The 22,504-nt window shown below is 53.3% G+C and overlaps 8 protein-coding genes across 8 annotated transcripts; 3 read left to right on the top strand and 5 right to left on the bottom strand.

Annotated features, from left to right (window-relative positions):
• Nucleotides 1-303: 303 nt before the first annotated feature.
• On the bottom strand, nucleotides 304-759 carry A1O1_06232 (uncharacterized protein; the record flags this gene model as incomplete). Its single annotated transcript, XM_007727111.1, has 1 exon — nucleotides 304-759. The coding sequence occupies one exon, from the start codon at nucleotides 757-759 to the stop codon at nucleotides 304-306; it is 456 nt and encodes a 151-aa protein (XP_007725301.1).
• Nucleotides 760-1,402: 643 nt separating this feature from the next.
• Nucleotides 1,403-3,298, bottom strand: A1O1_06231 (uncharacterized protein; the record flags this gene model as incomplete). The annotated part of the gene is made up of 4 exons (XM_007727110.1): nucleotides 1,403-1,915; nucleotides 1,985-2,130; nucleotides 2,184-2,233; nucleotides 2,295-3,298. The coding sequence occupies 4 exons, from the start codon at nucleotides 3,296-3,298 to the stop codon at nucleotides 1,403-1,405; spliced, it is 1,713 nt and encodes a 570-aa protein (XP_007725300.1).
• Nucleotides 3,299-5,334: 2,036 nt separating this feature from the next.
• Nucleotides 5,335-6,684, top strand: A1O1_06230 (xaa-Pro dipeptidase; the record flags this gene model as incomplete). The annotated part of the gene is made up of 1 exon (XM_007727109.1): nucleotides 5,335-6,684. The coding sequence occupies one exon, from the start codon at nucleotides 5,335-5,337 to the stop codon at nucleotides 6,682-6,684; it is 1,350 nt and encodes a 449-aa protein (XP_007725299.1).
• Nucleotides 6,685-6,852: 168 nt separating this feature from the next.
• A1O1_06229 (uncharacterized protein) lies at nucleotides 6,853-8,384 on the bottom strand (the record flags this gene model as incomplete). Its single annotated transcript, XM_007727108.1, has 2 exons — nucleotides 6,853-7,786; nucleotides 7,840-8,384. The coding sequence occupies 2 exons, from the start codon at nucleotides 8,382-8,384 to the stop codon at nucleotides 6,853-6,855; spliced, it is 1,479 nt and encodes a 492-aa protein (XP_007725298.1).
• A 3,023-nt stretch (nucleotides 8,385-11,407) lies between these two features.
• Nucleotides 11,408-12,535, top strand: A1O1_06228 (alcohol dehydrogenase 1; the record flags this gene model as incomplete). Its single annotated transcript, XM_007727107.1, has 2 exons — nucleotides 11,408-12,073; nucleotides 12,128-12,535. 2 exons carry the CDS (start codon nucleotides 11,408-11,410, stop codon nucleotides 12,533-12,535), a joined length of 1,074 nt encoding a protein of 357 aa, XP_007725297.1.
• A 1,404-nt stretch (nucleotides 12,536-13,939) lies between these two features.
• A1O1_06227 (uncharacterized protein) lies at nucleotides 13,940-15,568 on the top strand (the record flags this gene model as incomplete). Its single annotated transcript, XM_007727106.1, has 1 exon — nucleotides 13,940-15,568. One exon carries the CDS (start codon nucleotides 13,940-13,942, stop codon nucleotides 15,566-15,568), a length of 1,629 nt encoding a protein of 542 aa, XP_007725296.1.
• A 1,419-nt stretch (nucleotides 15,569-16,987) lies between these two features.
• On the bottom strand, nucleotides 16,988-17,944 carry A1O1_06226 (uncharacterized protein; the record flags this gene model as incomplete). The annotated part of the gene is made up of 1 exon (XM_007727105.1): nucleotides 16,988-17,944. The coding sequence occupies one exon, from the start codon at nucleotides 17,942-17,944 to the stop codon at nucleotides 16,988-16,990; it is 957 nt and encodes a 318-aa protein (XP_007725295.1).
• A 2,559-nt stretch (nucleotides 17,945-20,503) lies between these two features.
• Nucleotides 20,504-22,144, bottom strand: A1O1_06225 (uncharacterized protein; the record flags this gene model as incomplete). Its single annotated transcript, XM_007727104.1, has 1 exon — nucleotides 20,504-22,144. The coding sequence occupies one exon, from the start codon at nucleotides 22,142-22,144 to the stop codon at nucleotides 20,504-20,506; it is 1,641 nt and encodes a 546-aa protein (XP_007725294.1).
• Nucleotides 22,145-22,504: the final 360 nt, after the last annotated feature.

Genomic DNA, 22,504 nt, shown 5'->3' with positions numbered 1-22,504 from the left:
TAAGGTACCTATGCAGCGACTCATGTCACCATAGAGACTGGCGAGGTTTGTGGTATTGTTACCAGCAGAAAAGATTACATTGGTAATGCACTAAGAAAGAGTCCTTCAACCATCATGGTTTGACCACACACCCACCAGCCCTGACTCCATATTGCTGCCCAACAAGCAAGACTTGTTACGCCAGAGCCTGAAGACCCTTACAATTCCAACGCGAGTCAATGGTATGGCACCAAGCCCCATACAACGCCCCAGATTATAACTGATCCCCACTTACAAGCCAGCAGAACGAGACTCTTCCCTAGTTTATACCTTTGCATGGACCCCGACAACAGGACAAACCGCATCCTTCGACACCGTCGCAAGGCTTGGATGTTTATGTACTTTATTCCTGTGATGCGACAGTGTGGCATTCGTCACCGGACAGACGTCGGTGTCTTTGGCCCCGGCCGTGGAAGGATGGTTGGGAGGCAGGACGCTCGAAACGGTCCCGACCACCGGACAGATCGCTTCGTCCATGGCCTGTTGTTCAGGACGGCTGACTAACTTGGACAAGGCGGGACAGGACCCGGCGTTGGAAAACCGTTCGTCGGATGAAGATGTGTTGAAGATGCCGGGGTGTTTGTGGAGGTTGTGGTGATGGTCGGTGCTGGCGTTGGTGACGGGACAGACGAGGCCGGGTTGGTTCATGTCGAAGCTGGGGTGTTGGGGAGGAAGGACTGTGTTGGTCGTGCCAACCACGGGACATACTTGAGTCGCCATGGTGATGATGAACTCGATGCTGTGGCAGGAGAAGTATCAGGTATGTTGCAAGCGGGACAAGCTGGATGATAGATGCTGTGTGCTAAGGACTGTTGTGACTGCGGGTTCTTGGTGTTCGATATCAGATTGTGTAAGAGGTACAAGTATCATGTACTAGGTAGACGAAGTGGGTGGGTTTGGCGAGTATGCTTTACAAAGTAATGAAGAGAATACGGTCAGCAGGGAGGGCAAAGGGATGAACAAATATTGCGCATCAACGAATCAATAGTAACGGTACAGAATAGCAGCCAGTTGACAGCCTCGTTCTGGCCGATGACGTATGAAAGCGACTTCTTCCCCGCGTCCGAATATGGAGTGGCAGCACACCAATCATGGCCCGCCCGTTTCCTAAGCAACTGATTTCCGTCTTACTAGTAGTAATAAGGATCGCAGCCTTGTCTATGGATAGATCTCGTAGGGATCCGACGTCTATAAGAGTATGTACTTCAATCTGGCGCCGTACCCTCATTCGGTGGCGGCCAGCAGGGTCAAATGAATGATGGAGAAAAAGGTAAGGGCATACCACGCAGCCCGACCTTTCTAGGGAGCAATGCTTGTTTCCCAATCCAGGGCCCTTCCGCCTGGCTCGACATTCGGTAGCAGCTCATCTCGTCTTCCTCGCCATCTCAATCGCCTTGACAGCCATGGCGGTGGTCAGGCCTCGGTTCCCAATCTCGAGACTTGTCTTGCCTGTCTGGCATAACCAGCCAACCTCCCACCCGCCGTCCTCTTGCTGGCTTGTTTCGAGTCTCTTCAGGTCGACTTCATTCTTGATGCCCATGTCAAGACACGCAATCACGCGCATGGCCAATTCTAGGGCATCACCGCTCGTGCCAATCCGTTCCTGTAGTCTCTCCCGCAACAACGACGCTGTACGGCGGTACATGTCGCTCTCAGGGTTGGCAGTCAGAAGACGACTGAACAGATAGAGGAAGACGTCTCCCGTCGGGTAGTAGTATGTGCCGTCCAGGTAGGCTCGATAGAAGAGAACATCCGAAACCCAATCCTTGGTGGGCTGCAGGGCAGCTGCATCCCCTCGCGCGTACTTGTGGAAGAAGCGAAGGGCATTGATGCACACGGCCGGATCCACGCGAGGTCGTTTGTTGTCGAAATACGTCTGTCACAAGTAAGCACGATTGACAGATTCTTGGGGCTCCCTCTTGGGCTGAAAGGGACAAGTCTTTACCATGATGATGCCATCTGCATTGGTATGCCTTAGGACCTCGTCCAAGATATCATTAGCTTTCTCAATGTCGTTAGGCAGCAAAATCATTGCCAGTGAAGTCGTGTCAATATCATCAGGAAACTTCTCAACCGTGTCCAGTGGCTTTTCTGTTCCATGAGTTAGGTCTTGGCCAAAGGTACGGTGCCCATCCTCATCTCACCAATGTAGTAGTTCCATGTTCGTTCGTAAAATGTCAGGTTGACCAGGTCTCTGTACATTCAGATCGGTAAGCTATGCATGTCCTCTTAATCACGTTGATCGGGCGACTCACATGTCGTCCGCAGCCTCATACAAAAAGAGTTGGGCGAAGTTATCTCTCACTTCTCTCCCCTGCGTCGTCACACTCCACATTTGCTTAGCGTTGTTCTTCAGATACTCAAGGCCCCTTTGCACAGGATCGTGAAAGGTGGTCTTCAAAAACCGGTCTAAACCCTCGGATCCCCTAAACCTAAAACTCTTGATTCCGATAGATCGTGCTGCAAGAACATTCTCGGCGTTGTCATCAACCAACACTACTTCTGTGGGCTTCATGCCAACCTGCCGCAGAACATGCCGGTAAAAGCGCAACTCGGGTTTGCACATGCCTGCAGCACTGGACGTGAAGAAACCGTCGAAGAGAGACCAGTCGAAATCTGGGTTCTCTTTCAGAGCCTTCCACTCAGCAGCTGGAATGTTTGACATGAGATATGTTTTGAGAGTCGCCTGGTACCTGGCCTTGAGTCCTTTGATGATCTCGAACACAGTGTAATTGGGCGACAAGGAGTCGCGAGCCTTGTCAAAAGCTTGGGCAATGTCCGAACTTGAGACGCTGTATTGCTCAGCAAGCAGGCCATAGCATTCGTTTTGTGTTATCATGCCGAGATCATACTCGTACCAGAACCGTGTTTTGCGAAACCTGTGCAACATCGCAGGCGCTATAGGCAAGGCTACTGGTGCGGTCCAGTTGCATAGCACGTCACCGATGTCGAAGATGAGGGCTGGTATATCGGCATTTCTCTCCCGCTGGACATTTCCGCTTGAGGCATCCTCATCGGATTGGGCCTCTGACTTGGGCACTCCATTTGATGACACTGTCGGCTCTGTTCCAGATGGCGATTTAATGATGGGCTCAACATCCTCATCTTTTGACTCATCAGGAGAGATATGGTCACCATCGGACTGCAAGGTCGTTAGGGAGACGCCACTATCCTTCCGTTTCGACTGTCCCGCCTCAGGTTCCTTGTCTGTCAGATCAGCCTTGTTTGCAGAGACATCGTTTTGCACATCTTCCGCCATGGGGTTGTGCTGTATTCGAAGATCGCCAACAATTTCAGACTGGGGACACTCTACGCCTTCCATATCGTTCTTCAATCTCTGCTCGGCACGACACGCAATAGATTCCACGTCCTTGGTTGTGGGATCAAAAGAAAGAGAGAAGGATAGAGATGGACCACCGAGAGAGCGGCAAGGTCGAAACAAAAGCTCCAACGCTGACTTGAGCTGTCACTCATATTCTGTTCGTAGTTCTGCCTGCCACATGCCACGAGAGCTGATCAGTGGGTATCATTCTCCCCTAAACTCACACTCTTCGAGGCCAATGCTTCCATGGGATAATCACAACCCGCTGACGAAGTGGGATGCCTCGCATTAGGTGACACAGACCGTCCCTGATACACTGGTGTCAAAGATCCGATACGTCGAAAACCATGCCGGTCATGACCAGTGTTTTCAGACATTCGGGTAGATACGATGGGTGAACTGCCCCCGATTGACACGTCATTTGGATGCGTTGGCAAAGATGGTGTCAACGATGGAAGGCATGTGCGGGTGATCTCACAGCGAACAGTGACCTGCTATCAGACGCTGAGGGCATTTCTGCTTGGAAAGGGTAGATATCCCATGCTGAATCCAGTATAGATGACCGGCAAGATACGCTCGTGCCGAAGGGAATCTCTTGGTACCTAGATAGGTGGACGGTAGTGTGTGGACAAAGGTATCGATGCATGTGGAGAATCAGTCCACCGGATGGCTTGCTTATTCGTCAGGCTCGGCCCGTTGAAGGAGGTTTCTGTTGGCGAAGATATCAACATCCCAATTGACAGACAACTTGACAAGCTCTGGTAGGAGAGACTCGGACTAGGTTCGCCAACATGCATTAGTCCCCTGCAGTGTCATGCATCAAGCCAGCAGAATGTTTCCAAGTAGGTGGCCAATGTCCTGGCCTACTAGTAGTACTAGCCATCTCCGTCGTTGTCCTGCCTCATTGTACTCGATGCTCCCCTCTCTCTTGAAGGAGCTATCATCGCACCCCGCTTTCGGTCTCGAAGGCGGTGAAAGACGGAACGACGGGTTGGCGATGAGAAATGTGCACGAACATCAACTTGCAGAACATGGGGATGGTCGGCTGGCGGTCCGTTGTCTCACAAAGGGGACGGCCTGATGGAGACTGCGCAAATCGCATGCAGTGTTGTCTGTGCACTCCTGTCCAGCCATCGGCAGACTGACTTGTTGGAAGCGCCCGAGGTGTCAACAGGGCATGCCAACGCCGGAGCCGCAGGCGTTATCAGGAAAGAATTGTCCGGGAGCACGAGACACCTTGCAACAGGTCGGGAACGACGTCAAAGCACCAGATGGGAGCGTACTCCGTCGTATTCCTGGTGAACTCGAAGGGGAGAATGGCGCAAAAGCGGCAATATTGTGACAGCTGAAATAGGTTGCGTCCTCCCAGCGAAGAAGCTGGGATACATGCCGCTTTTGATCCATGATTTATTCCATCGTCTGGCTGAGGAGGTTGCTTTCCCACCTACTACTACTACCTACCTAAGGAGATCGTTATTGCTATATCACAGACAACGGTGCATCTCTGTATACCATAGTAAGATACGCTGGTTTATACGTTGTACCTTCAACAGACCGAACTAGATAAGAGTGTTTCTACATCCATACTACTGGCATGTCATTCGACACCCCACGTTGCTGTACAATTATCTGGCGAGCTGGCAATGCTGTCCAAGCCTCAAACATGCAGCAGTGGAGGCAGCAATCCAAGTGACTGCAAATCGACCTCGCTATATACAAGCCCACATCCTGGAGTATAACTTCAAGCATCTATTCAGGTAGGATGGGTAGATACATACCTTAGGTACCTAGCGAGATACTACAGGATGTACCTAGGCATGTTGCCCGCACAAAAGTGCGGAGCGACGGTACTAGAACTTGGAGGCATGCACTTGGTCGTCCCACCACTACTGCAGTCTTCCAACTTGCTCTTTCTCCAACTGGCCTGCTTCTGACTTTGACTTTCCCAGTCCCAGTTCACGCACGCAGCAGCCATGTCGGCCACGGACGACATACTCAAGGGCAAATATCCTGCCAAAGCCCATTGCCGGCGGGTGGCCAAATACCTGACCGACGCAGGCCTGTCGCGCGATGGAGTCATCTACCTGGAAGCGCAGAAGACACAGATGGTGGAAGACGACGACCAGGCGATGCCGTTTCGACAGCGTCGATACTTCTTCTACCTCTCCGGCTGCAAGCTACCGGACGCATACCTCACGTACAACATCCCGCAAGACATCCTCACGCTGTTCATCCCGCCCGTGGACCCGGACAGCGTGATCTGGTCCGGGCTGCCGGAGTCGAAAGAGGAGGCACTGCAGAAATACGACGTGGACCAAGTCCTGTACACCACCGAGGTCAATGCCGCGCTGGCCGCGTACGGCCCGTCCAAGTCGACCACCGTCTACGCCATCCCCGAACAGGTGTCGGAGCATATCACATTCCTGGCCTTTGCGGCGACCGAGTTCGCATCCCTCAGGACGGCGATTGACGAATGCCGCGTTATAAAGGACAGCTACGAAGTCGCACTGATCCGCAAAGCCAACGAGATCTCGACGCTTGCACACGTCGAGGCCGCAAAGGTCGTCCGCACTGCGGCCAACGAGCAGGAGCTGTACGGCGCGTTTATCGGAACCTGCATCTCCAACGGCGCGCATGAGCAAGCCTACCATTCCATCTGCGCCAGCGGCACCAGCTGCTCGACCTTACACTATGTACGGAATGACCAGCCTTTGCGCGAGAGGCTGAACATCCTCCTGGACGCCGGCGCCGAGTACGACTGCTACTGCGCCGACATCACCCGCACGTTCCCCATCTCCGGCACGTTCACGCCCGAGTCACAGATAATCTATTCCATCGTCGACGAGATGCAGTCGTCCTGCTTTAAACTCCTCCATGCTGATGTAAGGTGGGAAGACGTGCATGAACATGCTCACTGGGTGGCTATCCGGGGACTCAAAAAGGCCGGCATCCTGGTGGGCGATGAGCAAGAGATCTTCGACAAGAGAGTCAGCGTCGCCTTCTTTCCGCACGGCCTGGGTCATTATCTGGGCATGGACACTCATGATACCGGCGGCCATGCCAACTACGACGATCCGGATACCATGTTCAAATACTTGCGAGTCCGTGGAAAGGTGCCGGCGGGCGCGGTCATCACCGTCGAGCCGGGCATCTATTTCTGTAGATTCATCTTGGATCCAGTCCTGGAAGACCCCAAGTTGAGCAAATACATAGACAAGAGCGTGCTCGATCGATACTGGGCCGTGGGTGGAGTGAGGATCGAAGACGACATACATATCACAGAAGACGGCTATGAGAATCTGACAGACACGCCGAAATTATAGATCCTGGAGTCCATCTGAACGGAGACGTGTTATGTCCTCATGAAGCGAGTATCAGCGAAATGGAAATGGTATTGAATACATCAATGGCTTATGCCCTGAACGTAAAAGCAAATCCCAATGGCCGGTCACGTTGATTGTGATCGAAACCGCCATGCTTATTCTCTCCATTCAGTCCTTCCATGTGACAGCCTTGGTCCGGACCCATTCTTCAAGACCCTGCAAGCTGTTGAATCGGCCAAATCCACTCTTCTTCGCGCCTCCGTGCGGAAGAGCCGCTTCATCATGTACAGTCATGGAGTTGATGTGCACAGCGCCGGTCTCAATCTGACGCGCGATACGCAATCCACGCCGGAGGTCTTCTGTAAACACGGCACTGGCGAGACCGTATTCGGTGTCGTTGGCGATTTCAATGGCCTCCTCGTCCGAATTCACCACAAACAGAGATACGGTCGGACCAAACGACTCCGTGTGGTAGATGTCCATGTGCGGCTGCACGTTCTCGATAACGACGGGCCGCATCTTCGTTTTCGAAGGTTCATGGTGATCAGGGTCGCCATGGAGGGGGACGGCGCCCTTGGAAAGAGCATCGGAAACGAGTTTTTTGTTCTTCTCGACCGGTGCCGTCGTCACAAGTTGTGGAATCCCCAAGCCTTCTTCGCTGAAGACCTGGTCCAGGGTGGCTTTGAGCGCGGGGCGGAACTTGTCGACGATCTTGGCATTCACGATTATACGCTCGGTGGCCATGCAGATCTGCCCGGCGTGCAGGAAAGCACCGAGCGCGCATTGCAGCGCCGCAGTCTCGACGTTGGCGTCTTCGCAGATGATGGAGGGCGCCTTGCCACCAAGTTCCATGACAGTTGGCTTGAGGTATTTGCCCGCCATAGACGCGATAATGGAACCGACTGCGGTAGAGCCGGTGAAATTGATCTTCTTGATGGCTGGATGGGAGACCAGAGCGGTAGTGACTTTTGCAGCATCTGCAGGTCGATGGTAGATTGTGTTGAGACAGCCCGCAGGTAGCCCAGCCTCGTGCAGGACCGACGCAATGGTGTAGTATGTCGCCGGTGCTGCTTCTGGACCTTTGAGGATCACTGTGTTTCCCCTGAGAATGTCAGCTATTCTCCAATGACAGAGTCGGGTTTGTCGAGAGCTTACATTGCGAGGGGCTGCAAACAGGCACGCACACCCAGAGCGGTGGGGGCATTCCAAGGAGCAATCCCCAGAACTACGCCGTAGGGTTCTTTGATCACCATCGCAGTCCTACCCTCCTCGGCGACAACCGGCATGGTAGAAGTAGTGGCCACTTGAACCAGGCCCGCCACACTCATACACGCCTCGTACGCCAGGTTATACTCAAATGCAAACATGGATTCGGCTGCGCCAGTCTCAGTATGAATATAATGAAATTGCTCGTCCCTCCTCTGCTTAAATCCCTCCGCCGCCCTCAGGAATATGTCTCGCCTTGTGATTGGTTTTGACTTCGACCATGTTTTGAAGGCTTTTTCTGCTGATGCGATGGCCTTGAGAGCATCTTCCTCGCCGGCAGCCGAGCACTGATACAGGACTTTGTGGTCAAGCGGGGAAACGACGTCGAATGTGGACGAGAGCTTGACTTCCTGGCCGTCTAGCCACAAGGGAATAGTCGAAGAGCTGTCGAATCTCGAATGAGATGACGTGCCGTTGGTACCGTTGGTAGCCATCATGAAAAGAACAGAGAAGCTAAAAATGAAGGGCAAAGAAAACCTAAGACAAATTGCCAGACCTGTGGGTGTGGAGGGTCTTTATGATCTGGGATATGCCTGCTGTTCTGCGGAGATATGACCGGCGATGAGCCGCGGCAATTGAACAAGGCAATATGAGAGCAATTTGCTTGGTTCGGGTCTGTACCTTTGAAGCGCAAGCGCGGGCAGGCTCTTGCTCTTGCTCTTGCCCTTCAGGAGCAAACTTCCAGTTCTTCGGACCGGGGATGCGGGGCCAGTCAAAACCAACCCCAAGGGCAGGCTGCGGGGGCAAAGGGGCTCCCCAAAGATAAGGTACCGTACCTGTGCACTGCCAGGCATACGGTGATTTGTTGGTGGGTGCGTCCACGTGCATACCTCGGCTCGCTCTCGTCTCAATTTGCTTTCAGGGCGTCGACGATTGGCCCCCTTCAAAAAATGTATAACTGCCGGCGGGTTCAAGTAGTATTCTGGGGATCCATTCCCGCATAATTTCTGGTCAGCAGGACACAATGAACAGTAGTAGTGAGGCCGGCAGCCCACCAGACTTCCTTGGACACCGGAGGCCGCCCAATAATCAATGATTCTCGGCGAACGCTCGTGAGCAGGAGACACACCTACCTAGGCACCAGCTTCGGTGCCAGTTGAAGCCATTATTCCTGAGTGGCCCGTTACACATCGACCCGCGTATGCCAGGAGTAGCCGGCGAGCCGGTAACAGAGGGATCACTCGTATGGATATTAGTTCCTGTGCGGTCTTTCCTTTGTTGCTGCCTCTGCTTCGTGGCGAGCAGCCGCATGAAAAGAGAACATTGCAATTCACGATGTGTGCTCCAACAGCAGGAGGGCTCGGAGACTCCAGGCTCGGCCGCATAATAGGGATCATGTTTGAGCAGGTCAGCTTTCACGGCGCAGCATAAAAAATGAGGCACGCTCCGGATCCTTTTGGGCGCCGCGTCCGTCAGCTTCAACTTGTGGGTGCTCGGCATCGGCTTGCCTGTTTCCCCGAAGATGGCTGCCCTCTCCATCATTGAAAAGAATTCCGCTGAGCCCTCCATCAACAATCGTTGTTCTGTCAATATTCTCGAGACCCCAAAACCGGTGACGATGCATCCGCGCGCGATGAATCGAAGCAAGGTGGTGTACAGCTGGCCTAAGCATGCACCTGTTCCTGGTTCCCCCTTTTCCCAAGCTCGACATGTCCAGCAGCTAGGAAGCCACGTCAACACGCCGATTGTGGTTATGGTGGTGGTATCGCAGCGCATGTGCGGTGGCTTTAAAGTCCATGATAACAGAAGAGTCGCTGATCGGATTGCTCGCCGATGGTCATCATCAGTAGGGACGTCGCGAAGTTTTGCCTGTTCTAACATGCGGACATCAGTCCACATTTGCGTAATCGCAACATCATACCTGCAGTGGCTCGCTGGGTGCCTAAACGAAATAATCGACTCGGCTTTCCCCGATAGGGCTCATAGATCAGCCTGGACTTCGACTTTCGCGGACGAGGCATGAGGACAGTTGTGTTGACCGGTGCAAGTAGTGTCCCTTGTATACCTAGGATGCCCTCACCGCAGTAAGCTGGCCATGAAAGCCACAAGGTCATTGTGGCATATGGCTGAGACGCTGCATGTAACTTGAAGTTCGTGAGGTTGGCTTCAAGTTGCTGATGCCGGACGCGTGAGGGCGCTTGCCTGCAGCCATCTCCCTACCATCGCTGCCCACCAAAGCGACCAGCGCAGGCGTGGTCAAAATGGTGCGGTCGTCTCGAGTGCTCCTCTGCTGTAGCGAGAGGCCTGGGCCGCGATGGTGAATATCTACTGCAGTGGTATCACGGTCCAGGTCTTGGAATTCGTTTAACCTTTACTATCGGGTGAGAGGCAACAACCATCCTGACAGCCGATTGTAGACCCCTTGTAGCACCTACTAGCGAACCCTCCTCACCCCCACTTTCAACATCATCATGCCACTTTGTAAACAAAAAAACAAAAAAACAAAAAAGCCATCGGTTAGCGATAGCTGATCGCTTGCATTATTAGGATCATCGAGGGGTTAACCCTTAGCCACTGCACTGGATGGATGCACAGGATGAAGGAGCTTTGTTGCGTCACGAACTTCGCCTGCGCTGCAATCCCCCGCATTGCCTGCGCCATGTCGAATGTCTCCCACCCCTCGGAGCTCCATCTGAAGCATTTGTTCCGTCAGTCCTGAGTCCCCGAATGAGCACCCCTCTCCTCATGAGGCACAACTCGAACTGGATGTTGCATTTCCGCCAGCTCTGGCCCTTGTCCCGGAAGATGACTGCTGATCATGGTCTGATCCGCGAGTCCCTGGTCTCGGCGCACCGCGTCTCGCTTGCTGGAAGCTCAATGGAAGAGCTCTCGCACTCTATTACTAGGTAAGTATAGGAGTACTATGATACACATCTCGTATCGAGCTGTAAATGTTTAACCTGCCCCTCGACGCAATCTCCATTTTTCTTTGCAGCTTCATGCTAGCTGACGATGGTTCAGAGCTTGGGGTGCATCTACTGCTTTGTTCCTCTCCCATTCGTCCTATTCTTCCAGAAATCCGTTCGTCCATGCTTCTTGACCCACCGTGACAGGCTGTGCTTGGGCAACCACATCATCCCAGTTACTCTGTAGAGGAGGCCTCCTTATACCCGTCATGAGACGGAGCACTGGGGTATCCGTGTCATTGGTTCCATTCGCCCACGAGCTCGTTCGGTCCACAGAATACCGATCTTCGTAGAGGCGTCGGCCCTGGGCTAGATGCCCGATCTGCTGAGGGGTTTCCGCTCATCCTGTGCATAAACGTTGTCGAAGACGTGGGTGGCACAGGTCATGAGAGGGGTTGATGAAGCTTATTGATCGTCTACATAAACGCGCATCTCTCCCTCAGACCACGACAGCATACCCTCCCCAAACAAACCCATCTCCAGATTCTCTTTTGCCAGTCTATTCCAATAGATTGTTGTTCATACCAAACTCTTTTGACACATCATCCGCCATGTCCTCCCCCAAAATCCCCTCCGAACAATGGGCTCAGGTCATCGACAAGGTCGGTGGCCCTCTGCAATACAAGAAGATCCCGGTCGCAAAGCCGGGCCCTGAGGAAGTCCTCGTCAACGTCAAGTATTCGGGTGTGTGCCATACCGATCTTCATGCCCTCAATGGCGACTGGCCCCTCGACGTCAAACTGCCTCTTATCGGTGGCCATGAGGGCGCAGGTATCGTCGTGGCGCGTGGAGAGCTCGTGACCGACGACATTTGCAAGATCGGCGAAGCGGTCGGCATCAAGTGGCTCAACGACTCCTGTTTGTCCTGCACATTCTGCCAGCAAGCGGACGAGCCTCTCTGCCCGAATGCCAAGTTGTCCGGCTACACGGTGGATGGTACATTCCAGCAATACGCCATTGCATCAGCAAGACACGTTTCCCACATCCCCGAGGGTGTTCCTCTCGACGAGATCGCCCCAGTCCTCTGCGCCGGTATCACGGTCTACAAGGGGTTGAAAGAGTCGGGCGCAAGGCCCGGCCAAACGGTTGGTATTGTTGGAGCCGGTGGCGGGTTGGGCGCTCTTGCCCAACAATATGCGAAAGCGATGGGTCTTCACACCATTGCCATTGACACGGGCGATGACAAGAAGAAGCTTTGCGAGGAGATGGGTTCCCAGGTGAGTTGATTACAGCTGTAGGCGAATGCCACATGAGCTAACCCATTCTTCCAGGCGTTCATCGACTTTGCCAAATCCAGCGATATCACCAAGGATGTGAAGGCTGCCACCAAGGATGGCCTGGGCCCCCACGCTGTCCTCCTTGTCGCCGCCAGCGAAAAGCCTTTCCAGCAAGCCGCCGAATATGTCCGTCCCCGTGGTACGGTGGTTGTGATCGGTCTCCCTGCCAAGGCGTTCATCCGAGCACCAGTGTTTGAGTCGGTGGTGAAGATGATCAGAATTCAGTGCTCTTACGTCGGTAACCGTCAAGACGGCGTGGAAGCCCTGGACTTCTTTGCTCGTGGATTGATCAAGGTTCCATTCAAGACGGTGGAACTGAAGGATCTCCCCAAGGTGTACGACTTGATGCACCAAGGACAGATCGCTGGCCGATATGTGCTGAAGATTCCAGACCCTGAATAGATGTTGAACCGCGAAGCAATGGTCGCCAGGGAGACGAAAAATAACGACTTCTTTTGAGATGATGATGCAGCCAAAACAATGCTGGGATGGTTCTCGGGCTGCAATTTTATAGCTAGATAATCAAATGGTCTTTGACAATCCTTGCCTGTCATCTACAGCGGTCTGATCTGATCTAGTATCCGATCTCTGCGGCTGGCAGAGAAGCCGAATGTGCGCCCATCGCCCATTGCCCATCGCCCATTGCCCATCGCCCATCGCCAATGTAGTGGTTACACTCTTGGTCCGAAAACGAGCGTAGGTTGGGGAGAACAGGAACAGAGCTGAGGAGTTGCGTCGACCACTCCCTTCCCACCACTAAAAAAGGCCGGAGCTCCGCAGTAGCGGCAGAGGAGGAGAAGGAGGCTGGCGTTGACAGGTGGTTGAAGATCCCTTGGACCGTAGTCTCCGGATGCTGGCCATAGCTTCCCCGGGGAGAAGAGGAGGAGAAGGCTGTTCTGGAGAGGAGGTGCAGGTAGGCACCTAGCTGTGAGCAGCCATGTTAAGGCATCATTCACTGCTACGTTAAGTACATCTCTATCGTCAGTCATTAGGTGCGTACCTCCAACTTACCAGGTAGTTCTACGTAGTAGATCGCAGGTGAAGGAGAAGTTCGGGGCCGGAACATGTAATCTTCCGTGTGTCAAATTTTGCCATCTTCTTCTGTCTCGCAGAGATAGATAGATACCTCTCTCTCTTCCTCTGCATGTTGCATTCTCCAATAGCGCAGTACTACTACTTATAGGTAAGTGGCCATATTCGATTGACTAAAGTACACTGTCTCCATTGTTATGTCACATCTGTGTTGTTCTGTGGCCTCAACGCCGGATATCAGAGCCTACCGCCTTTCTACTGGCACTCGCTCTCTACATGCCACCAGAGCTCAAAATATTTGGCCGATTCACTGAGTCAGCCTGCATCCGTTGGCCCCTACAACGGCTTTGTCTTGCAGGCCGGACCAATGGAACTGCGCAGAAGAAACCACGGGGTTTAACGTCTTGTCCCATATTCCAGCATGATATTTCTGCCGTGCTCGACATCGGAAAGACCTATTGCCTAGTCGGGAATTTCAAGGTAGCACTGTCCGAAACCGAAGCTCTTCGGCCTGACTTGTTCTCTCGAACTCCCCGGGAAGCTCTCATCTGCGCTGCTTACTACCCGTCAACGAGACCTTGATTGCGGGATCCCCGCCGACTGGACAAGGTAAGATAGGTCGGATGTAACCATCCTCTTGGGGGCGCAACCAAGCCTCAACAAGCGTTAGAGTCTTTCTATCCCTTCCTTGCATGAATGACTACCCAGCTCCCCTGGGCTGAGTCAACATACAAAAGAGGCGCCGCAAGCTCCCAGCTGCTACACTCACTAAACATGAAGGCTTCAAAATTTATGTTCATCAACAAGGACGCTCAATCCGAATCACTTTCTCACAGTAATAGACATGAACGCATCTCAATCCACAGTCATGTACAGAAATGTCAGAGATACAAGAAAGCAGAAGGCCGTGTGAGTCACGCGACTCCGTTGCGCCTGCTCCAGCCGGGCAACCGATCTGGCAATCCAGGTCATCGACCTGAGCAGTCGGGCGACGATGTCTTAACCGCCTCCGAGCAGTCAACTGCTCCCAAACACAATGCAGGCCATGTCCATGTAGCGCCTTGGGAAATGTCGCCCATTAACGGCCCTAAGCAGACCTCGCCTCACATCATTCCAGTCTTCCCAGCCTCGGCGGAGGAAAGCTTTGACCCCTTCGACGTGACTTGTATCACGGTCGATGCAGCGGTACACAGCCTCCTGCAGTATTTTCTGCGGGTCCACCATCCCAATATCTGGCATATTGAACGAGCCGTTCGGTTGGACCACCAGTATACATTTCGCTCCGATGCCATGTCCATTGTGCAGGGCTGCTTGCACGATCAGTACAACATGTATGCCCTTCTTGCTTCCATGGCCAGCTACATGACCTATATCGATGGGATCCCTTCGCCCGCAGATGGGACCTACTACATCCACAAAGCCCTAAAGGCTTCGCAGGAATATGTACACAGCCGCCAACCCATCACTGGGAGGATGGTTTTCAACATCTTCAACCTCGGCTGCGCAGAATGGTACCGATATAATGTCGATGCGGCATATGTGCATCTTAAAGCTGCAAAATCGATGGTGGATTCGATGGGCGGTCTCAAGATCTTGGACGGGCCACTCATAGACCTCCTCCTGACTGGTGACGGCTATGTTGCGGCCGAGCTTAGAGCGAAGCCTCTCTGGTCCGCGTCCGATTTCGAACCTGGTGATGACCATCCCATGACGACCTATGGCATCTGTGAACTTCGGAAACTGCTATCTGGCAGAGTGAAGATAGCAGCAGGACTACTTACTCCCACCCAGCAAGACATCGTCCCGGCAGACCTACGCTGGATCATTCTCGACCTAGCGGTCGCGCTGTCGGTACTCCGGGCATCTCAGTCATCGGACAGAGCAGCAGATAAACCTCCATCAGATAGTCTTCACTGGGTCCATATCCGAACCCTGACGATTCGACATCGCCTTCTGTCCATGCAGCTCGACGACCCTCGTAGCGGCGCACTCCGCACCGCTCTTGTTTTGTGGATCTTTCTGATCTTCACCGTCTCAGGGCGCAAGAGATCGATCAAAATCATTGCACCATTTTTACGCGAAACGCTCCTTAGCATTGCTGACGAGCTTTGGGCCGGACATGAAGAGGTGCAACTTTGGATACTCAGCGTTGGTTCTTTCTGTGCAGCGCCGGATAGCGAGGACCACCGGTGGTTTGTGGATGAAGTGGCCAACCGGTTGACTGGTGCGCTGGACGACCTTGACACTATTTCTGAACTACTCCGCGCGCAGTCTCAAAAGTTCTTCTACCTAGAGCCGGCGCAAAGCTCTGTCTTGCAGACTCTGGCTGAGGACATTCATAAGAGGAGAGTCCCAGGAAAAGGTGATACATCCAGGTATGGAACGGCTTTCAAGGCTATGTAAAGTCTAAAGCATCTGAATCTGGGTGAGACAAGTAGCGACAAGCTTACACCAACACCACATTGCTCCTCCCTCTACACTTATGTGACATGTCGAGCCTCCCGGTTCTCGGAGTTTGCTGGAATCGACCTTCCACCTCGGCTTTGGATCTGAGCATCATTCTAGGCTGTTGCAGGAGCCGAGCCAAGTCTACATCTGCTGGCTCTGAACCTCCTTTTCCTCGGTGGCGACAATGTGCATCAGAACCAAGAAAACGGGAGACATTCAATAGCGGAGGACGACAAGCCGGTAAGAAGCCATGCACTGGCTGCCTGTTTACTGAGGCACCCGCTAGTACGGCAATCGAGGAGTGAAAATGCCAAATAATGCGAGTTGGGTTGATGCAAGCATGGACTTATATTTTCGAACTGTCTCTCTGCTATTGCCTCACTTTTGCCCGTCTGGAGGAGACAAAAGAGCGTCTTCTTTCACAAGTTGAACCCCAAGTGCTGGATGCAAGAAGCGCTGATTCCAGCTGAGCAGAGATGCAGCAGTGCTTGTGAAGAGAAACTCGATATTCCATGGACATCATTGTCGATGGGGTTTGCTTTCCAATTTCGTTTTCTGTAACGGTTGCTCTTCATCTTCCCCTTCCTCTCCCCCACCACCTACCTCCAGACAACTTGAATGGTGTCTTTGTGAACAAATATCCAAGTTATCGAGTCAGGCAGCCAACGATTCAATCACTTCTTCTCATCTTCATGTCTGCACCTGAAGAAGTAGCGAGTGGCCTACCTCAGCCCCTTTCGGTTGTCCTCACACTCGCCTGCTACTCCTCCGACTGTCTCTCTCTCCCTCTCCTGCGGCCAAAAGCCCTCATCCATCGAGATCCCCTCGCTTTCTCGATTCATTTACCTCGCCATCTTGCCGTCGCCCCTGATCCTCAGTCTTCGTCTTCTTCTTCTCTCCTCCTTCCACACGCTGTGCTTCACTGCATATCGACCTGGTAAGCACATCTGCCAGATGAGGCAGTTTGAAGCCCAGATCCATGATGGGCGAGTAACACAGCGGATCCGGCTGAGTCAAGCAATTCCCTTCTCATGAGAGATTGGGTTCGGCTTCAATTGTTCCCTATTCTGCAGATGACAAGTCCCATTGACGGCTGTCCGGACGGACGCGACGGGGATTGTTGCTGAGTGACAGATGATGACATGGCTCCGGAGAGGTTGACTCTGTATCTCTTCTTCCATGATGCCAGAACGACAGTGTCCGCTGTCTCTTGTCGCTCTCAAATGAACGGACGAAATGCAAGTGCACTGCCATAGCAAGATACAACAATTTGCCTGTCTCCGGATTAGCCCCTTCAGATACCCTTTCTGGGTTTACTCACCAATCAACGCATTCCAATATTCATGCATGCACACACATACATAGAAGCACCGGCTATCTCCTTCTCTTCTCAACAACGACAGTTCTCCTGCGATCATCGGCGCCAGCATGGGCTTTTGAGGAAGGCGGCGCCCGCCTCCTCTCGGCCTCCTTATGCATCCTGGCGCGACGGGCACGTTCGTCCTCGCTCGAGTCCTCCTCGCTAGCCACAGACGACTCACATTCGGAAGAACTGGAACTCCACCCCCCACAGCGCTTGCCGCCGCAGTCGAGCTTGACGCGCTGTCCCGACCGGGTCACGCCGAAGCGTTCACAGCGACAGCTCCGATCGCTGACGCTGGACATGGTCGACGGCGACGAGCGCGAGAAGGCCGTCCCACTGGACGAGCTGTCGTCGGACAACTCGGACGGCGACGACGACGACTGGTCCGCGCTGATGCGGTAGCCGGCAAAGCGCTCCTCGAGGTCGTCGACGGGCGAGTGCTCGTAATCGGCTTCGCGCAGTTGTCGAGACGCGTACGGCTTGCCGGGCTTGGGGTGTTGGATCTTGCCGGGACTCAGGGCCCGGCCTTGTGGGACTTCTCGACTGTACCGGTTGCTGCTATAGCTTGTGGTGGTGGTGGTGCTTGCAACAGTAGGTCGTTGTGCTGTTGCTGCTGCTGTTGTTGTCCTGCCACCACTGCCACTGCTACTACCGCCGGCCTTGGGGACGTCGATGACGTTGAGTTTGCGGCCCGTCGTCTTCTCCGTCACGAATTCCTTGGCCGGGTCGTGCGACACGTGGTAGCCGTCGACGATGTAGTAGTACCAGTAGCGCGAGCCGAGTTTGAGCGCGTTCGACCCTTGGAAGCGGAATGTTCCCTTCCAGGACCCCGGCTTGGCGGTGCTGTCTTTGACCAGCGAAAGGGGGAGCTGGGACTTGTAGTTGTCCCATGAGCCGAGGAGATGGACAGTCCGGACGTTGGGAGACGTGCGGAGAGTGAATGAGAGCTGGACTGCTGGGGACGACATTGCCTTTTTGTCTTTTGTCTTTTCTGCTGTGGTTGTTTTTGGGTTTGGTTTGTTGGTCGGTGGGATTATGTTTATAGTGACTTGGAAACACATACATGTCAGCATAAGGCTCTGTAGAGAAAGGGGTAGATAGTCTTACATGGGTGTATGAAAGAGATATTCTGTCGTCGAGACTCTTGATTCGTAACGGTGCGTAATAAGTTTCGTGAAAAATGCTGAAGAGCTAAGTTGTCAAGTCGATGGAATTAAACCAAAGGTTATAAGTTGATGCTGATGCTGATGCCAAAAAGCAGAACGAGGTTCCAAGAATGTCGATTCGTGTGGAGTCAAAAAAGGCACAATGCCGTGCGTATTGCACTGCACGGTGTACGCTTTGTGGATGGGAGTCCAAGAGACACACCTCTCTTGCAGGGAGAGATCTAAGGCCAGAGGCAGTGGCAGAGCTTCCTCGACAGATACGTCAAGGCCACGTGGTATCGAGAGTACCTAGGAAGGATTGAGAAAGATGCTGTTGCTGGATCTGAGATGGAGTAGATTGACCGGCAATCGTAGATGTGAAACGGACAACCACACAAGGCGTCAAAGGGGGTAAATGTGCCTTTTGAGGCTTTGAAGGCGAAGAGCTAAAATAGCAGCGTTGAGCCGTCGTGGGTAGGTGGGTGGCGTGCAGGGAAACCACGCTGACGCGGGCGTGCAAGAGACAAGACTGGACAGAGGCTGAAGCCCGTGTCTTTTTCGGCTCTGGGTCCCGGGTGCTCGGGTAGGGTAAGATGCTGGTGCTGAACTGAACAGTCTTGGGTATGCTATGCTGCAAGGTCGTGCGGCACAGCTCGACTTGCAGTGGCTCGACAGTAGCTTGACAGGGGGGAGTTGGGGGACAACTGAATGCTGGTGTACACTACTCGCCAGGAGCAGCGTTGCGGCGTGGAGGGTCTTCGCTTGATTGGAGATTTCGGACTCGAATCGACCAGACTGGATCCAAAAAGGATGGGACAGGATGGAAATATCGACAATGCTGATGCTGATAATAGTAATAATAGTGAATGCTTGAACAAGGTTGACAGTTGATGATATTAGATTGTTTTTTGGGAACGATGTCGGAGGGGCGGCACAGCAAGATTGGTATGTGCGGTGTCAAATTTCACACAAAGGCGGACAAGGAGCTATTAGAGTTCACTTCGTCTGTAGACAAGTGGAAGGAAGCCGTCGACCAGCAACGGAGCAAGACTGGATATTGACGAAGAGAATTGAAAGGCGGATGAGTCTGCAAAAAGACGGGTGATGTGTCGTGGTGTCGTTGACCAGCGGCAGGCGTTTAGATGGAGCGGGAGCGAGATCTCGAGGCCAGCTCGAATCGATGCCGCAATCGTCTTCGTCGTCGAGGACACTCTTCTTGTTGAAAATAGACCGGTAAGCAAGACCAGAGATGGGTCAATTGGCTGGCTGGTTGGCTGTCTTGCAGTCAGGGAATCAACACAAGAATAGTGTACCAGACACTATCCTTTGCAGACGGATTAGGTGGTGTCAAAACAAACGATGAACTGTATGTTGTTTCTTTTTTTCTCTTTCTCGCTTTTCTTCAAGAATAGCTCTTTGTAACCGCACAACCAAAATTAAACAAGACTTGCTTGCGTGAAGAGAGGAAAGGGATCAAGTTGCAGAGAGGCGGGCTGGGGATGGCAATATTTAGCTACAAGCAACATGGCGTGCGGCACCGACCTTGAGGCGGAGAGACCCATGACTGGTCCGGTTACAGACCTTTTGGCAGCGAGAGCAAGACTGCATGTGGCATGCCATGGCAGGTCGGCCAGGCAGAGAGCCATGTTGAAGAGAGGGTCTTGCAGAAAGAACATGAGGGTGGTGGGAGAGTCAACAGGCCAGTCAGAGGCAGCTGTAGCATGACAAGACTGGGCCGGGCGCGTAGAGGGAGAAAGTCGACCAGCCAGAGTGCGATGGAGATGATGGGACGAGAGAAGCGAGGAACAGGCTGGCAGGGATGGAAGATGGGACAAGATGAACAAAATACGGGAGCTAGAAGGCCTCTCTCCCACTCGGCGCTTAACCCGCTGGTGATTGGTGTGATGGCGACGACCACGCATCCAATCGATGTCCGCTCCAAGAATAGCCTGGCCAGCAAAAGACAGGGGATGGGATGGGATGGGATCATGCAGACGTCAAGTTCAAGTTGGGCGCTTTCGACGATGTGATGGTAAACAATTCTCTGACTGCCTGGCTGCATGGCCAGAATCAGACTATTGACCGAATCAACCGGTGTATTCGCTGGAAAGAGAAGATACGAACAGGAACTATGAGTGATGGAGGAAGACGGATGAGTGAGATACATCTAGATGAGTCAATGTATGCATCTAAGGTTGTATATCGGCGGTGATAGTGCATACATAACCGCCAGCGACCCTTTACCATGCTTTCTGATCAGTCATGTTTGAATCCATCGCCAGGCCTTCCATGTCTTCGTCACTGCAGCCCAGTCCCCAATTCACTTCACCAGCGTGATATATTGCCTTCACATTCGGATTCCTGACTGCCATAGACCGGAGTCTAGAACCATTCCTTCGCTAGCCACCGGTTGAAGAACTCCAAGCTGGCCTCGGGTTGGTCCAAGGGAACCATATGCCCGCCCGCGTGGATCCTCATGTAGGTGAAGTTGCCATGTGACTTGACTTCTCCGATCTTCCGCCCGTCCTTGCTGCCGTCCATGCGTAGGTCCTTCATCTCGGCCGCTGCATACTGCTTGTGGTCAGGATATTCAAGCGCCTCGGTCCACGCCTTGTTGCCCAGCCAGTTGCAAATGAAGTCGGCGTCACCTGCATAAATCAACACCGGGAGCTTCTCGATCAGTCCAGGGACCAATCGATGGAAGGGCTGCATCCAGTCACCCTGGAACAAGAAGTTGCGGTTGATGTCGAAGTTGCAGGAATCGTAGCCCTCCACTTCCACTCCCAGGGCCTTCATCACAGACTCCTCGTTGAGCCATTTGCTGATCCAGCCAAGCTCGGGATAGCATAGGTTGCTGCTGTCCTTACACTTGCCGCGCACATCATAGACATTTTGGCCGGTGCGTTGATAAGGCGCCAACAGTGCATTGTTGCAGTAGATGCTGGCCGGAACACACGACCAGACGCTCTCGCTATCGTAGCAGTTCTGGATCAGAGACTGACACCGAGGCAAGGCATTGTCCATGGCCTGGCAAGACTGCTCGTCAAGCACTGCGGGCCATCCTCCCTCACCGCAGGCCATTGGTCGGTAGTACTCGTACTGGGTCAGCCCATCGGTAAGCCCGTTGCCAATCAGGACAGACTTGAGGTTGATATTGGTTTTCTTGTGTGATAGGATTTCGGACGCAAACACTGGAATGTAGTGTCCAGCATAGGACTCTCCTGCAATGTGGAAATCCTGGCTGGCATACTCGGGGAACTGTTCGAAAAACAGGGTCAGCAGGGCATAAACGTCCTTGCCGGCAGCCACTGTGTTGGAGACGCTGGAGCTCGAGTACGAGTATCCGACGTTCACCGGCTGGTCCAAGAAGATGACACTGGCGTTGTCGTTCCAAGAGTACGGGTTTGCCACAAGTTCCAGCTTCTCGTTGATGCGCGAAGGCCCAAGCTCGAGGAATAGTCCGGTCAACGACGAGCAGCCGGGGCCGCCGTTGAGCCACAAAACGACCGGGTCGGTCTTAGGGTCGTTCCTGGATTCAAAGAACCAGTAGAACAAATGCTTATCATTTTCATTGTCATCCAGGTATCCCGAATACTGCTTCACGTTGGGGTCGACGCCGAGCGCGCTCGGGTCCACGGTCTTGACCCGAAGGTCGTATGTGTCAAGCTTGCCGTCGATACGACGCTCTTTCTCGCCGTTGGCATTGTCAACCCAGACGTTCTGGATGTCTTCCCCACGAACGATGTGATCCCATTCATGGTCCGGTCGACGAGTGTGCTTCTTTGGGGTTGAGAAGAAGCTGGCCGCGCTCATGTCTTCGGGGTACAAGGCCGCCACTTCATCCCAGATGGCTGCGGCCTCGACGGTGAGTCCGCGGAGGGCGTCCTTGAGATGATGGAGCTGGTTGTCGAGGACACTCTTGGCCTCGCTGGGGAAGGATTTGGGGAGTTGAAGCGGTTGTTGCTGGGGAGCAACAGCAGCCGTGGCGACCCCCGCCAGGAGGGCAGCAGCGAAGGCCTTCATGATGGAGATGGCCGATGAATCGATCGAGGTTCGTCTACGTGACCAGTTAAGGCGGCAGCGAATACCGATGACGTTGTCCAATAGATGCTTCAACAGACAAGTGAGCGTCGAGCTGGCACTGGGCTGATGGAGGAAACAAACAAAGAAAGGATTATGAGATGGGGAAGGGTGGCAGAGATGAAGGGGATGAGAGATGAGAGATGGAATGAATCAAGATAGTGAGAACACGATGGATGATATGCTGATCATCGAACTGCGGCTCGTAATGAAGCAGCCTGTTTGTTGCTGGACGACGAACCACTCGGGGCACTATCGGCACTGCACTGCAATGCATGGGGGTTGGGCCCCTGACATCATGTG

This window comes from Capronia coronata, assembly GCF_000585585.1.
Source record: "Capronia coronata CBS 617.96 chromosome Unknown acBCG-supercont1.5, whole genome shotgun sequence".
Taxonomy (NCBI): Eukaryota; Fungi; Ascomycota; class Eurotiomycetes; order Chaetothyriales; family Herpotrichiellaceae; genus Capronia; species Capronia coronata.
This window is presented reverse-complemented; position numbering and strand designations above follow the sequence as displayed.